This window comes from Setaria viridis, chromosome 5, assembly GCF_005286985.2.
Source record: "Setaria viridis chromosome 5, Setaria_viridis_v4.0, whole genome shotgun sequence".
Classification (NCBI taxonomy): domain Eukaryota; kingdom Viridiplantae; phylum Streptophyta; class Magnoliopsida; order Poales; family Poaceae; genus Setaria; species Setaria viridis.
This window is the reverse complement of record NC_048267.2, coordinates 41,635,636-41,649,446: the sequence shown is the minus strand read 5'-3', so window position 1 is coordinate 41,649,446 and position 13,811 is coordinate 41,635,636. Positions and strand designations below refer to the sequence as shown.

The 13,811-nt window shown below is 41.5% G+C and overlaps 1 protein-coding gene across 1 annotated transcript; it reads left to right on the top strand.

Annotated features, from left to right (window-relative positions):
• Positions 1–5,898: 5,898 nt before the first annotated feature.
• Positions 5,899–10,001, top strand: LOC117858116 (protein S-acyltransferase 8). The gene is made up of 6 exons (XM_034741118.2): positions 5,899–6,257; positions 6,440–6,661; positions 7,194–7,379; positions 7,481–7,774; positions 8,160–8,393; positions 9,127–10,001. The coding sequence occupies exons 2-6, from the start codon at positions 6,614–6,616 to the stop codon at positions 9,433–9,435; spliced, it is 1,071 nt and encodes a 356-aa protein (XP_034597009.1). The 5' UTR covers positions 5,899–6,257; positions 6,440–6,613; the 3' UTR covers positions 9,436–10,001.
• Positions 10,002–13,811: the final 3,810 nt, after the last annotated feature.

Here is a 13,811-nt window from a genome sequence, read left to right as displayed (position 1 = left end):
ATTTTGTGTAATTTTTTTTTATTTCGTGACATTTTTCCTTAGTTATAAAAATATATAAAGTTAGATTAGAACCACTAAATATTCAAATATGTCATTTGACTATGAAATTCCAAATTTGAGAGAGAGGGGGGGTTCGAGAAAATATTGGAAATTGTATTACTTCCGACCATGAAATACATAGTTGTTTTCAGCGAAATTACAACACATGAAAATGAAATTCGTGTAGACCATACGAACATCGATAACTCTAGACTAAACAATAGATTGCGATGGCATGTGCGGCACGGATGACTATCCTAAACATATATTGTTGCTAAACCTAACACGCCTTAGATAATTGAAATAGCCGGGGATACAGCCATCTCTACTTTCTAGTAGAACTGGCTTTACGAGAGCTGGGAGGGCCCAGCCTCATAGTATTCAGCACCCTAGAGGAAGGCGGTGACGATGGGCGATCCTTGTTGTGGTGGTAGGGGCACTTGCACAATGGATCAGTAAAAATCGGGTCATCTGCGATGTTAACCGTCGAAGGATTTGCATCATCTTCGGCTTGAAGATCCTCCACCCTACACTCGAGGTCAAATATCTTGCATTTGAGGTAGTGGATGTACTCTTGGGTTGGCTCAAGAAGTGGAGGATCGACCCACTTCGCATAGCGGCAGTTTAAGATTGAACATGATGTCAGTTTGCAGCATGAAAAGCTTAGCAAGAGTAAGGAAGTAATAATATGACTCACCAAGCCATACGGGCATCGAAACAAACGCCGGCTTCCATCATCGTAGCCATCAAACAGCTGCACGACGCAAGCCACGCCATCGTGACACATTGGCCACGCATCATGACGGTCGTCATTAGGCCTAAGACAGTTTGAAGGGACGTAGTTAGCCCTATCATACAGATGGAAGTCGTCGAGGGGTTCCTCAACGGGCAATTGCCCTTGTATGCATGCACCCTAAACAGGCAATTGCTTTTGACACAACACACATCATATATTGTCGGACTGTTCTTCACCACCCTGAATTGTCGTTGCAAAGATAAAGTTGACCATCGCTTTATAGCTGCCTTCACCTTATCCCCACTAGGGTACAAAGCACCGACACAAACTTCATTCTCTCTGTACTCCTAAGGGACATTTTCCCCTTCATTGACTGCTAGGTTCGAATGGTCATAACTTGATCAGTTCTGTGGGATAGGATTAGCATCATCCTCATTCGATGAGTCATCATCCATGGTACAAAAACGCTCTTCTCCTTCCCTCTCTACCTGCTCAACTAACCCAGGGACGTGTTCCCCCTCGTCAGCCTCGCCATTTAGCTCACGGGGTGCCTTTTTATCCTCTACATCTCCTTCTTCTACCCCATGTTCAGTATCTTCTTCAGTTTGCCCATCGATAATCTCCAGACCTTTCTCGCCTCTAACTTCCCCACCATCGACTTCTTTTTGCAACTGACTGCTAGACCCAATCTTCTGGAACACTTCAACAAACAATATTAACGGTAAACCGTGCTTAGAATCATTTACATAGGCCCTCCAGTTCTGGGTTCCTTCCAGCAGCATCAACTTCCAAAATATTATGTCAGTTCAAAACCTCACTACAACCCTAACAGATAGCTCAACTTGATCTCTATCAAGCTTGAAAGCCTTAAATAGCTAGTTACATATCGATGCCCAAGTCCTCTCTCTTACTCTTGGTACTTGTTTACGGAATGACTTAAATTCAGACAAATCTACCCCTTCCGAACCATATCTAACCTCCCCCGGACCATAGAGGACTTGGAAAAATAAATTGTCCGACATGCCTGTCAATATACACGACATAAACAGATATTATTACTAAATATTATTAATTTTAACTAACTCCAACAACACCTACATTTAAAAAACTATATAAAGTTATAACTCGTGCATTGCCAATAATATTAGTTTTAGAGTTATCTAAATATATCAACAAATTAATTTAACTTTACCCTGTCAATATACACGACATCAAGAGAGATCATTACTAAATATTACTAAATTTAACTAACCCTAATCACACCTACATTCCGAAAAACTATATAAAGTTATACACGACATGAACAAATATTATTACTAAATGTTATTAATTTCAACTAATCCCAAAAACACCTACATTCTTAATAATTATATAAAATTATAACTTATGCATTGCCAATAATATTAATCTTAAAGTTATCTAAATATATGAACAAATTAATTTTACTTTACCCTATCAATATATACGACATCAAGAGAGGTCATTACTAAATATTAATAAATTTAACTAACCCTAATCACGCCTACATTCCAGAAAACTATATAAAATTATACACGACATGAACAAACATTATTACTAAATATTATTAATTTGAACTAACCCCCAAAACACCTACATTCTGAATACCTATATAAATTATAACTCGTGCATTACCAATAATATTAATCTTAAAGGTATCTAAATAAATCAACAAAGTAAATTTACTTTAACCAAAATAACTAAGCTAAATCCACTATACCGACAAACTAATATTGGTCCATGTCTCGTATGTACACCTAGATATGATCTAATAACACTACACCATTTATAAATTATATTGACTACTACATCTACTAACTACAAGTTAAGATAAACTGCGAGATTTCAAATAATAACTGAAGCGAAGCGCAGATTTGGCAGAGTTTCGCTTCAATCTCCACCCTCCTCCCTTCCTTTCCTTTCCTCTCCTCTCCTCTCCTCTCCTCCCTCACTTTCTCTTCTCTTCTCCCTGAATGAACCGGTGCACCCCTTTAGCCCGACCCTGGCCGTTCTTCGCGTTTTAAAGGGTAGGGTCGCCTCCCCTCTCGCTTTCTCTTCTCTTCTCCCCAAATGAACCGGTGCGCTCCTTTAGCCCGGCGCCGGCCGTTCTTCACGTTTTAAAGGGTAGGGTCGCCTGCTGCCGACTGATCCGACAGGATCTTCCAGCTCCTACCGTTTGAATCGGCGGAAGGCTGTTACCACCGCTTCATCCGGCGGTAACCAGCTACCGTTGTTTCATCCGGTGGTAAGTCCGTGGGCCCTACAGCCACCAGGATTCCGCGTGCTGCCCGCCGTTTCAGATGGCGGTAAGCGGTTTCGCCCCGCTGCCTCCTGACATGGCGCCACGGTATCGCAGGGTTGCTGACGTGGCGTCCCATTTCTGATTTTTTTTATTTGTTGCACAGGTACCGCCGACTGAAACGGTGGTAACTTTTCTTACCACCGGTTGAAACGGCTAGCCGTTTCATCCGGCGGCGTATGTCTATATTTACTAATTTTTTCCTCTGCTATTTATTTTTGCAAAATCATAAAAAATATATATAAAAATAAAAAAACTCCAGACGTGCAGGTAAGCTAGCAGATCGCCGTCCCACTCTCCGATGGTTGGCAGCCACTGTTGATACGAACTCATGTCGCCTCCTGTTGCTTATTTGGCTTGTCCTCTTCTTAAGCCCAAATTTACACATGTTTCCTTAATCTACTTACTGCAGTGCTGGTTGATGAAAGCAAGGTGCTGCACACAAGTAACAAGCTGATCAATACAATCTAAGAAGAATGATGCTTGGACGATTTGAGTATTACCATTATCATGATAGAGGTTATATGAATTCATCCTGGCACTACAAATTAGGATATGATTTTTCTGCATGCAGCTCTATGTCATATACCATTGCTTTGTTGTGCTTTTAAGTGGTATGAATTGAAGACAAATTAACACTACTCAGACTTAACTTTTCTTTTCTTATTATAGATTAGAAATCTTCTGTTACTCATCACTAGAATTTTCAAAAAAGTATACTCCTGCTTGATGGCATGCTACTTTTCTAGATTTGAATTTTCTGTTCCATTCAATACACCTGCTTGCCAAATCCATATGTTCATCAGTTATCTTGTGATAAATTAAGAACTTGAATGTTTTGTCAACCTGAATATATTCTAATTTTTAGAAAATTTCAGTTTACCTGCTTGGGGCATGCTACTTCTTTAGATTTTGTACTGTGCACATAAAATTGTATCCGGGGCAACATGCCTAGGAGCTATGAAGTTTCGGATTTGTTACCAGATTTGGAAGACAGATCAAGCAGATGATGCAGATAGATTACAGGGTGATAAAAAAATTAGACAGCATTCGTTATCAAATTGTTTCTAAATGTACAAGCCACATCAAAGGAGCAAACAGTATTGTGATGCTTGCGCGATTCTCCCCTGTGAAACACAAAACAGGTAGCACCACAAAGTATTCAAAAAATGAAATGTGTCCTAACATTGTTAAGATGAATACAATAAATCAAGAATTACCATTACTCCTTACCTAAATTTATTACAATAGTTGTGAATCATCTTATTTAAGATAAAGCCATTTGCATCACAAGGCATACGTCCTGAACTCAGCTCCACAGTGGGCGCGGCCAACGTTTCTAGTTTGATTCTAGCTGCGCAAGAAACTCATTGCTGCCTGTGGGTTGTAGAATTGCAGCGTTAGTTCTAGATCTGGTTGGTAGAGGAACAGTACAAGCGAAACAATTTAGTTAAGCAGAAAGTCTATTTTACTCCCCTCACCTATTTACTTTGTCCACTTAACCCTCTAATCCTCTAAGCAACCCCAGACTATTTCATTTGTCCAATCTATCCTCTAATTAGATTTCTCTTTTTTATTTCTTTGCGTAGAAATTGAATTTTAATTTCAGATTTTGTCAGTTGATGATGCTCCACGTTAAAAAAATATATTACAATTTTTTCATGATTACTTTTTGTACAGTTTTGTATATCTAAGATCAATTTAGAATTAAATATTTCTAACCCATGAAAATAACTATGAAAATTTCTTAGTATAATTTTCTAACATAAAGAATCATGTTTTGTATATGCTCACAAAATTTGAACTCAAAATTCAACTCATACACGAAGAAATAAAAAAGAGAAATCTAATTAGGAGGTAGATTGGACAAATGAAATAGTTCAGGGGAGTAAAGTGAGCCAAAACTTTGTTCATAGGGTTAAGTGGATAAAGTGGATAGGTACGTAAAGGAGAAAATGAGTTTTACCACTAGCGTTTTTAGTGTTTTCCTTTTGGATACACTTGTTCTAACCAAATCGAACCAGAGCAGACTCTTCTTAGTGTCTCACCTACTAGTGTTTAGCAAGTGGCTGTGTTGTACTAAACTTGTAAATATGGTGTCCGTAGATCTCGATGCCCGTACCAATGTACACATCATATATAGTTATCATCTGCCAATTGTATGATTAGATGTGTGGTATGTTCCTATGTATGTATATACTCCTATATGACAAGGATACTACTGTTTCAGTGGTCCGATTATCAATGTTCTGAATTCCGATGGTTGGAGCAGAAAGGGAAAGGAAAATGAGCACTTTTTTACATGTATTCTGTTCTGCAATTTTATTTGCTCTCTTGACCTTTATCTGTGAAATGCTCAGTTTATGCAGTAGACAAGGGTCTGATGTCTGAATGAGGACTTCATGCTTTCGATGAAATGCCATACATTGCTACAGTATCCTTTCCAAAACACTGCTTCCAAACCATTGAGGCAGCTGGCACGCGAGTCGTTTGCATAATTGCAATGAATTAAGACATGATTTTGGCAACAATTTACGTCTGGCAATAGGATGTTGCAGATTGTTCAGTAGGAGTATAATTGGCAAGCTGTCATGCTCCAAAATGACATTTGGCAGCAACGTTAAGATTGTCTATTCAATGGAAGATTAGCATAGCCTTGCCAAAAATATTATTTGAAGTCGTAATTTTAGCAAAAATAGCCAACCTGTGTCAATGACACGTGGGCCCATGATGTCGGCAACGTGATACTTTGACGGCAATTTTGCACTGGAAAAAGAAGTCAGCACGATCCCATGTAAAAAAGTCCACGCTGTCATCCTCCCAAATGACGGCGCCTACACCAATTCACTGAGCTGAACGAGTTCTCGCCTCCCCGTCGTCGTCTCTTCTTCCATCTCTCGCATCGCAAGCGCCTCTTTCTTCTCTGATTTGCCCCCAAAATTCCCGGTCTCAAGCTTGCTGTTCTTCCTTTCCTTCGCAATCTGCTGCGCTTACATCATCGCCGCCGCGGGTGCCGGTGGCGGAAGAGGCACGCCTCTTTCCGCCGAAGTCCTCCTCGCTGGGACTTTGGGAGGCGTCGCGCTTCTCGGCCCCTTCGCACTGGAAGAGACCGGCGTGGAGCGGCCGAGCGGGAGAGAACCATAGTTCTTGTTTCTTCTTTTGTTTGTAAGTAACCCTAGCTTGCTTGGACGGATTTTCCCAAGAGTTCGTCTGGTCCGGGGACTTTTCTGGCAGGAACTATAAGAAATCAAATCCATGCCATTTTCCCCTCTACATTCAATTAGTTGCGAATTTGTTTACTGTATGGATTTCCACTGAATTTGTTGATCCATCCATGGTTCGATTAGGTGGTTCGTCTTCAGGGCGCAAGGCCAATCTCAGTTGATAACACACAACTTGGTACTCCAGTCTCCACGTGCGGCTGCTGTTTATTTTTCCGAATTTCAGGGGGTTCGTCTGAGCCCTCGTGTTGCTATGGTGGATTCGATAGGGTATTGACTGAAGCTGATCCGTAATTGCACATGGCACAACCACAGCAGCGGGTGTACCAAGCTTGGAAGGGGGATAACGTGAGAATTGTTCGAATTTTCTTGTATCAATTTTGTTTAGTTTAAAACGAATGTTTTCTTACCCCGTTGTTAATTTTTTTTCGAGAATGACTCCGTTGTTTTAACTTACCAATTCTTTTGTATCTATAGCAATTAGCAAATTAATCTTATTATTTTGTCAAATGGGATCAAGGGTCTTAGGAAATGCTGACCATGTTTGCAACTTTGCCGATAGTGGAATTGAGCTAACCTGCATAGGCCAGCTTCTTGGCTATGGTGATGTCTTGTTGTGTTTAATTATCTCAGCAGTCATATAGCCACTGTTGTCTTATTTACTGAACAATGTATAATTATAACTCAGGGGTGTTGTTCATGATGGTTCCCATAAGCAATATGGGTGCTGTTGAATTGGCATTGATGAGTGTAACGATTAAATTATTGAGTTGGAATAATACTTCAGAATCTTGCACACTGATGCACATTGTTGTTCATGTGCAATATACCACACTATTGATTCAGTATCCTCTAACTGACTTCTGTGTCTTGTTTGCAGAGGTTCTTCTTTGGTGGGCGGTTGATATTTGGACCTGATGTTAAATCCCTAGGTCTTTCTGTTGCCCTCATTGTTGTCCCGGTTGCTTTCTTTTGTGTGTTTGTCGCGCGGCATCTCCGTCATCAGTTCCGTGCATATGATGCAGGATATGCAATTCTTGTCGTAGCAATAGTGTACACTATCTATGTAAGTATGCTGATGCAGTTTTTGCTAGTATTTTTGCGTGAACACTCAAAAAAATTAATGACTCCTAAATATATTTGTTCTTGTCTGCACTTTCGGTGTAGGTGCTTTTGTTACTCTTCACAGCTGCTGCTCAGGATCCTGGAATTGTACCTCGTGCTTCACACCCACCAGAGGAGGATACTCACTATGATAGTTTGTCTCTTACTGATACACCTGGAAGACTACAATTTCCTCGTGTAAAGGAAGTTATAGTAAATGGGATGCCTGTGAAAGTAAAGTATTGTGAAACTTGTATGGTATATCGCCCTCCTCGGTGCTCACACTGTTCCATTTGCAACAATTGTGTGGAACGCTTTGATCATCACTGCCCATGGGTTGGGCAATGCATTGGAAAAGTAAGCTATGTCGATAGTAACTGAAATCAGAATATGCACCTTGCATTCCATGGATACACACTTAAATAAGAATGTTGACTGCTCTAAAAACAAAAATACCATGTCTTAACCAGAAGGAGTGTAACAAACAATCATGTCTTAAACAAATATGCCCAGCTTATAGTTTACATGTTCAAGAACAGAAAACCTCCTACACATCCATGTGAAGATCTTTGATGACAACTGTTTTGGTTAATCTTCTTATTTTGAACAATTTATGCATCTGGTATTGAGGTTGCCATTAGCATTTTTCTTGAAATTATTTCTTTCATTCTAAATTGATTGGAGTCGCTCCATTTCTTAAATACTTGCTGATTTGTATTTCTTCTACTTGTCCATTGTGCAGCGCAATTACCGTTATTTTTTCCTGTTTGTTTCTTCTTCAAGTCTCCTCTGCATTTATGTGTTCGCTATATCAGCCTTGTACATCAAGTTTCTCATGGATGGAGACTATCCTACAGTGTGGAAGGCGTTGAAACACTCTCCTGCTTCTCTAGCACTAATGATATACTGTTTTATTGCTCTCTGGTTTGTTGGTGGACTCACAGGATTTCATACATATCTCATCAGCACAAACCAGGTTGGTCTTTCTGCTTAATAGTTTATCCCTACTTGCTTGGGAGTGAAAAGCTTTGTTGTTGTGGTGGTGGTGGTTTATGTGTTTATCTACAGTCTACACACAGAATTTTTCCGTATTTTTTTATGATTGCAAGTTCCTATCATATAGTCCAATTATGCACAGTACTTTATATCTGTAACAACATATTCTGAGAATTGTTATATATTTAGTTAAGGAAAGGGGTTCCTATCTTGACTGAAATTTTAAGTTCCTCTTCTTTACCTTCTTTGTGAGGAGTGGTATAACTTGTGGTATTTCCTTTATGGTTTACTGTTGTACATTTACATAGTGAAGGTTTTGGTCTTGGAGAAAAGCACATCGCATCCCTTAGATAATCTGAGACCTCACTAGTTTTGCCCTCGCAAGGTAGCATGGTAGGAGTTTAAAGCAACTGTACAGGGTATTGCTGTGGTGCTGAACTACATTGTTGTTATCAGGGGTTGTGATTAAAAGAGAAAGTAGACTGCTTATCTCAATCTCACATGATGATGAAGTACTTATTTGTGAATATGGTAGTACTTATTTGTGAATATTTATTTTGGTGTGTATCTTGAGAAGATCTTGTTGGATTATGTATTTGTCAAAGTAACCTTCAGGTGCTAAACAGCCTTTTCCCAACTGAAGACCAATATTTCAATATTTTCTTTATAGTATAGCACTCCTAACATCTGATATTAGTGCTTTGTTTTTTCAGACCACATATGAAAATTTTCGGTATAGATCAGATGGCAGGCCTAATGTCTATGATCGAGGATGTCCGAGTAACTTTCAAGAAGTTGTCTTCGCCAAGATACAACCTTCCAAACATAAGTTCCGGGCATACATACAAGAGGAAGTACGAGCTCCACCAGCTAACAATTCTGGAGAGATGGAAGAGGAACAAGTTGGTCGTCCTCGGGCAAAAGTGGGAGATGACCTTGATATTGATGATCTGTTTAAGATTTCGCAAAGGCATGACCATGGGGACAATGATATTGAAATGGGAGGTGGAAACGCCAATTAGATGGAATGGTCAGTTTCAGACTCCAAAGTTCAAAACAATGCAGATGCACACAGATATATAGTTAGAAGCAACGCACAACACTAGGATTGGGCCAAAGAAGTGAAATTTTGGGATGTGCCACGAGTTATTGCAACTAATTATTTTGATCTCTGAATCTTCATTGCCATCACAGAGAGATGCTCACTGGCTGGTTTATTGGCTCATAATGTCCATTACTAATCTGATGAACTGATGATTCTGCAGCTGGAGAGGCTGGGCCAATATGCGTTCAATGCTTGCTTGTTCGATCACTTCAAGCAGGGACGGCCAGTTTCCAACGTTCTCATGAATGTATGTTTCAGTTCAAAATTAGGGCAACTGCTGTCTAGTCAGGTGTTATCAGTATAATTCTTTTTGTAAATCACTAGTGCAGGATACTTAGGATGCTACTCGTAGGTTCTCTTGTGCATTTGACCCAGCGTTTGTGATGAATTCTTAACCTTGCATCCTTCCTTCTGAGGATGTTGTATATATCCTGGTTGAGAAAACTCAAGATGGTGTAGTGAATCCAGATTGCATTACCGATAGGTCGTCCAGTCATTCAATTTTCTACGGCAGAAGGCATTGTTTTTCAGCTGATGTCCTCGACTTCAGCATTCTTGTCCGGTTGTCCCCTCGGTCCAGAAGAACAGCGGCAACATCGGCGTGATGGAATGAACACCTGAATAACAGCTGTCTTTGAATGCTAACCTTGTCCATGCCAAACATTCCTTGTTGGCTTCTGGATTAAGGCCCGTTTGGTAACTAGAAACTTGAAACGTTTCTTCGGTGAATCACTAAAATCCTTTGGCTCACTCGCTAGATTCTGATTCTAATAAAGGATGATAGTTGAAATGAGAAGGAAGCAAATCAGAAACGGGTGAAACACCTTTTACCTGTTTCTCCCTTGTAGTGTAAAAAGTGAAACGTTTCTTCCATTTCTAATTTGAAACTAATTTGAAACGCTTCAAAAAACACCGTTTTCTAATGATTTTGGGGAAAAAATGAAACATTTCGTGCAGCCAAACGGATAAGACTTCTCCACTGGACTTTTGGTTGGTGCTGGAGCATCATGGTAATATACCAATTGCCGAACTCTGAAGACACCAAAATTGTCGTCACGCCTATTCAACGCAGTGTCTGCTTCAAAGTTCAAATGGTTCTGCACAGGCCAAAGAAAGTTTTGTGCCTGATAAAATATCACGGGATGTCAGGATTCAAGGCGCAGGTTAGATGTGGCTACTTCAATGGTTTGTATTTTCCGGAGTGTTCACTGTACTTTCAGAAAATGCGACCGATTCAGAAGTCCATTCAGTACTGAGGAGGCGGCTGACATTTTGTTTCCGTCCAACGCGTGGCTCTCATTGATGCGCTGGGATGTCAACTTGTGCATCAAATGGCGATGATCCTGGATGCTACAGCTCACTTTCAGAAAACGCCGCAGGTTTTCAAGCAACTGACGTCTTCAAGAGTGCACTGCAGCCCCACAGCCTTCTGCCGTGGCTGCACCAAGCTGCTGCGACGGGACACTGACTGGTCCTTGACTGGGGTCGTGTGAACCAGTGGGCTTGGCTTCAGATTTCCCTCCCTTTCACGTGGCAACTTGCGAATCGATCCGTGTGCTGCAACAGCTCACGCGTTTTTTGGTCAAAATCCTGAGCGGCTGACGAGAACGCTTCGATGCGATGGATAGCTATTGTTAGCTGGTGGCCTCGAACGGGAAGGCGACACCATCGTGGGTGACGGTGATCCGGCCGCTGGTCGATCTCCATTATCCCCCTTGCCTAGTCCATTTCTGGCAATTTTCGTACTAGGGTGTTTGGATGTGAATAGGCATGCATATACCACTGTCATGGTTGTAGTCAACAAAGATAATGATTCAATGCAAGTGTTAGGGCCCGTTCCCTATTACATTGAATATTTAGATACTAATTAGAAGTATTAAATATAGATTAATTATAAAACCAATTGCACAGATGGAAGCTAATTCGCGAGACGAATCTATTAAACCTAATTAGTCCATGATTTGACAATGTGATGCTACAGTAAATATGTGCTAATCATGAATTAATTAGATTTAATAGATTCGTCTCACGAATTAGCCTCCATCTGTATAATTAGCTCATATTTAGTGCTCCTAATTAGTATCCGAAGGTTCGATGTAACAAGGACTAAACTTTAGCTAAGAACTCAAACACCCTCTTAATGTACCTGTAGGACAAGTCCTGTGTTGCCATTGTCGACATTACGAACTACTTGGTTGCTAGGTCAAAGATATCCAATAGGTGATAAGGTGATACTGCATCAATTGGTCTAGAAGAATTTGATTGAAATTAGTAGCCTTTGGATTGTCTTGTTCAATAGCACAATAACCAAGAGACATTTCCCTTTACCACTTGTTCAAAACTTGTGATATATTTTTTTAATCAGTATGCTGATTCCTCTTTCGTGCTCACCGTCTAGTCAACATAACTTCGCCGTCGGCCAAAAAAATAATTTCACCATCAAGAAAAATAACAGAAAATCACGAAAACAACCAAGTTTGGTACAAAAGTAGGCAAAAGGAAGAAAATTTTCTGAAGATCAAGAGAAGTGAAGTACTTAGAAGGATTTAGCGGTATGGTCTGCATAAACGCTAAACTAAGTTTACAATGTAAAATGTCCTCGAAAGCTACGGTGCAATGCTTTCAAACTTCAAAATACTTACCACAAAGCTGAGAACCTTTTTTTTTCTATATTTCCTATGAATTATTTTATCTCTTTACACTTTTGTATGTATTTACGCCTTTTTTTTTTGTCTCTACTCAAAGATGACGGGATGTTGGCCGGATGGTGATGTGGTAAAAGATACGACTAAACGAGCATCAATGGTAAAGTGAAAAAGAGAGAGAGGGATGGATGGATTTTACATGGCGGATCGAGGAGAGAACAGAGTTCAAGTGGCAAAGGAAAATGTCAGTTGCAAGGTTGGCACGCCCTATCATTTTTCACTGACATGTGGCTCGAAGTCCACGTGTCGGTGGCACGAAGCGTAGACTGCCCTAAAGCAACTGTTACGTGTAGCATACAACGAAGAAACCGTAAAATTTGTAATGAATGTTGCAGATGCGCTGAACGCTGCCTCCGTCTGATCCATTCATTCCATTGCCGTGCGTTGATCAAACGTAGGCGTTGAAAACTTGAAATGCGACCTTGCATTGCATTTCATGCGACGACGCTGTCGCTAAGGCGGCCCTGAAGGTCAGATTGACCTCGCGCCTTAGCCCTGAGGCTTCGGATTAGCTGCTTGTCAATGAATCTTGCATGGCCAAACAAATGCTCACCACGAAAGCTCCGTGGTCCCGTACTGCTGGGGAATGCGCCTTTAGTACCGGTTCTAAACTCTCTTTTAGTACTATTTTTGTTGGAATAAAGGGGAACCTTTAGTACCGGTACCGGTTGGTCCCCAACCACTGGTAGAGAAACGACCTTCCATCCAGGTAGAAAAGTCTTGGTCATTTTTGAACTCGGGACTAAAGGAGCTTTAGTCCCGGGTCCAAAAAACCAGCTCCGACAGGGGCTCTTTAGTCCCCATTAGTAATATCAATCGGGACTAAAGACCCCCCTTTAGTTCCGGTTGTAAAGGTTAGGAACAATGAGAAAACTGGTGGGGTATTTAGTCCCGGTTGGTAACACCAACCGGGACTAAAAACCACTCATTTAGTCCTGATTGGTGGTTCCAACCGGGACTAAATGGCGATCTTTAGTCCTGGTTGAAACCAACAACCGAGACTATACCCCTCTTTTTTTATTCCCCTGATGAACTCTCTATCCGCACCGGCCTGGCAGCTTTTATCACCCCACTAGCCTCATCTCTCTCCCCACTACCTTATCCTTTCCATACCACCGGCCTCTCTCTCTCCCTCCACCTCTTCCTCTCCTCCCTCCCCTACTCTCTCCTCCCTCCACTGGCTGCCGCCAGCGCGCGGGCCTCCTCGGCCACCCCCCTGGCCACCGGCAGCCGGGCGCAGGCGTGCGCGGCCTCCCTAGCCAGCCCCTGGCCGCTGGTCGGCGCCGTCACGCGGGCCTTCCCTGGCCGGACCCCAGGGCGCTGGCCGCCATCGGCACGTGGCCCGCTGGCCACGTGGGCGCTTGAGCTCTCCCCAGCCGGCCTCTTGCCGCCGGCGACACACGTGCGGGTGAGATGGCGAGCGGGGAAGCCTGTGGATACGTGAAGCCAGTGAATGTTTTCTTTGTGAGTGGTAGTGTATGATTTGTTTGTGAATGATTGATTTGTGATTGCGCTGTGTTTTGAATCAAATTGAACTCATGTGTTGTGAATCAGAATCTTGTGCAAATTGATTGGTTGTGTGTTAGCA

Excerpts from the sequence above, each read along its gene's own strand:
- LOC117858116 (XM_034741118.2), top strand. The coding sequence starts at position 6,614 with ATGGCACAACCACAGCAGCGGGTGTACCAAGCTTGGAAGGGGGATAAC. Across the intron at positions 7,775-8,159 it reads TTGGGCAATGCATTGGAAAA|CGCAATTACCGTTATTTTTT; the intron begins GTAAGCTATGTC and ends TCCATTGTGCAG. Across the intron at positions 8,394-9,126 it reads ATCTCATCAGCACAAACCAG|ACCACATATGAAAATTTTCG; the intron begins GTTGGTCTTTCT and ends TTGTTTTTTCAG.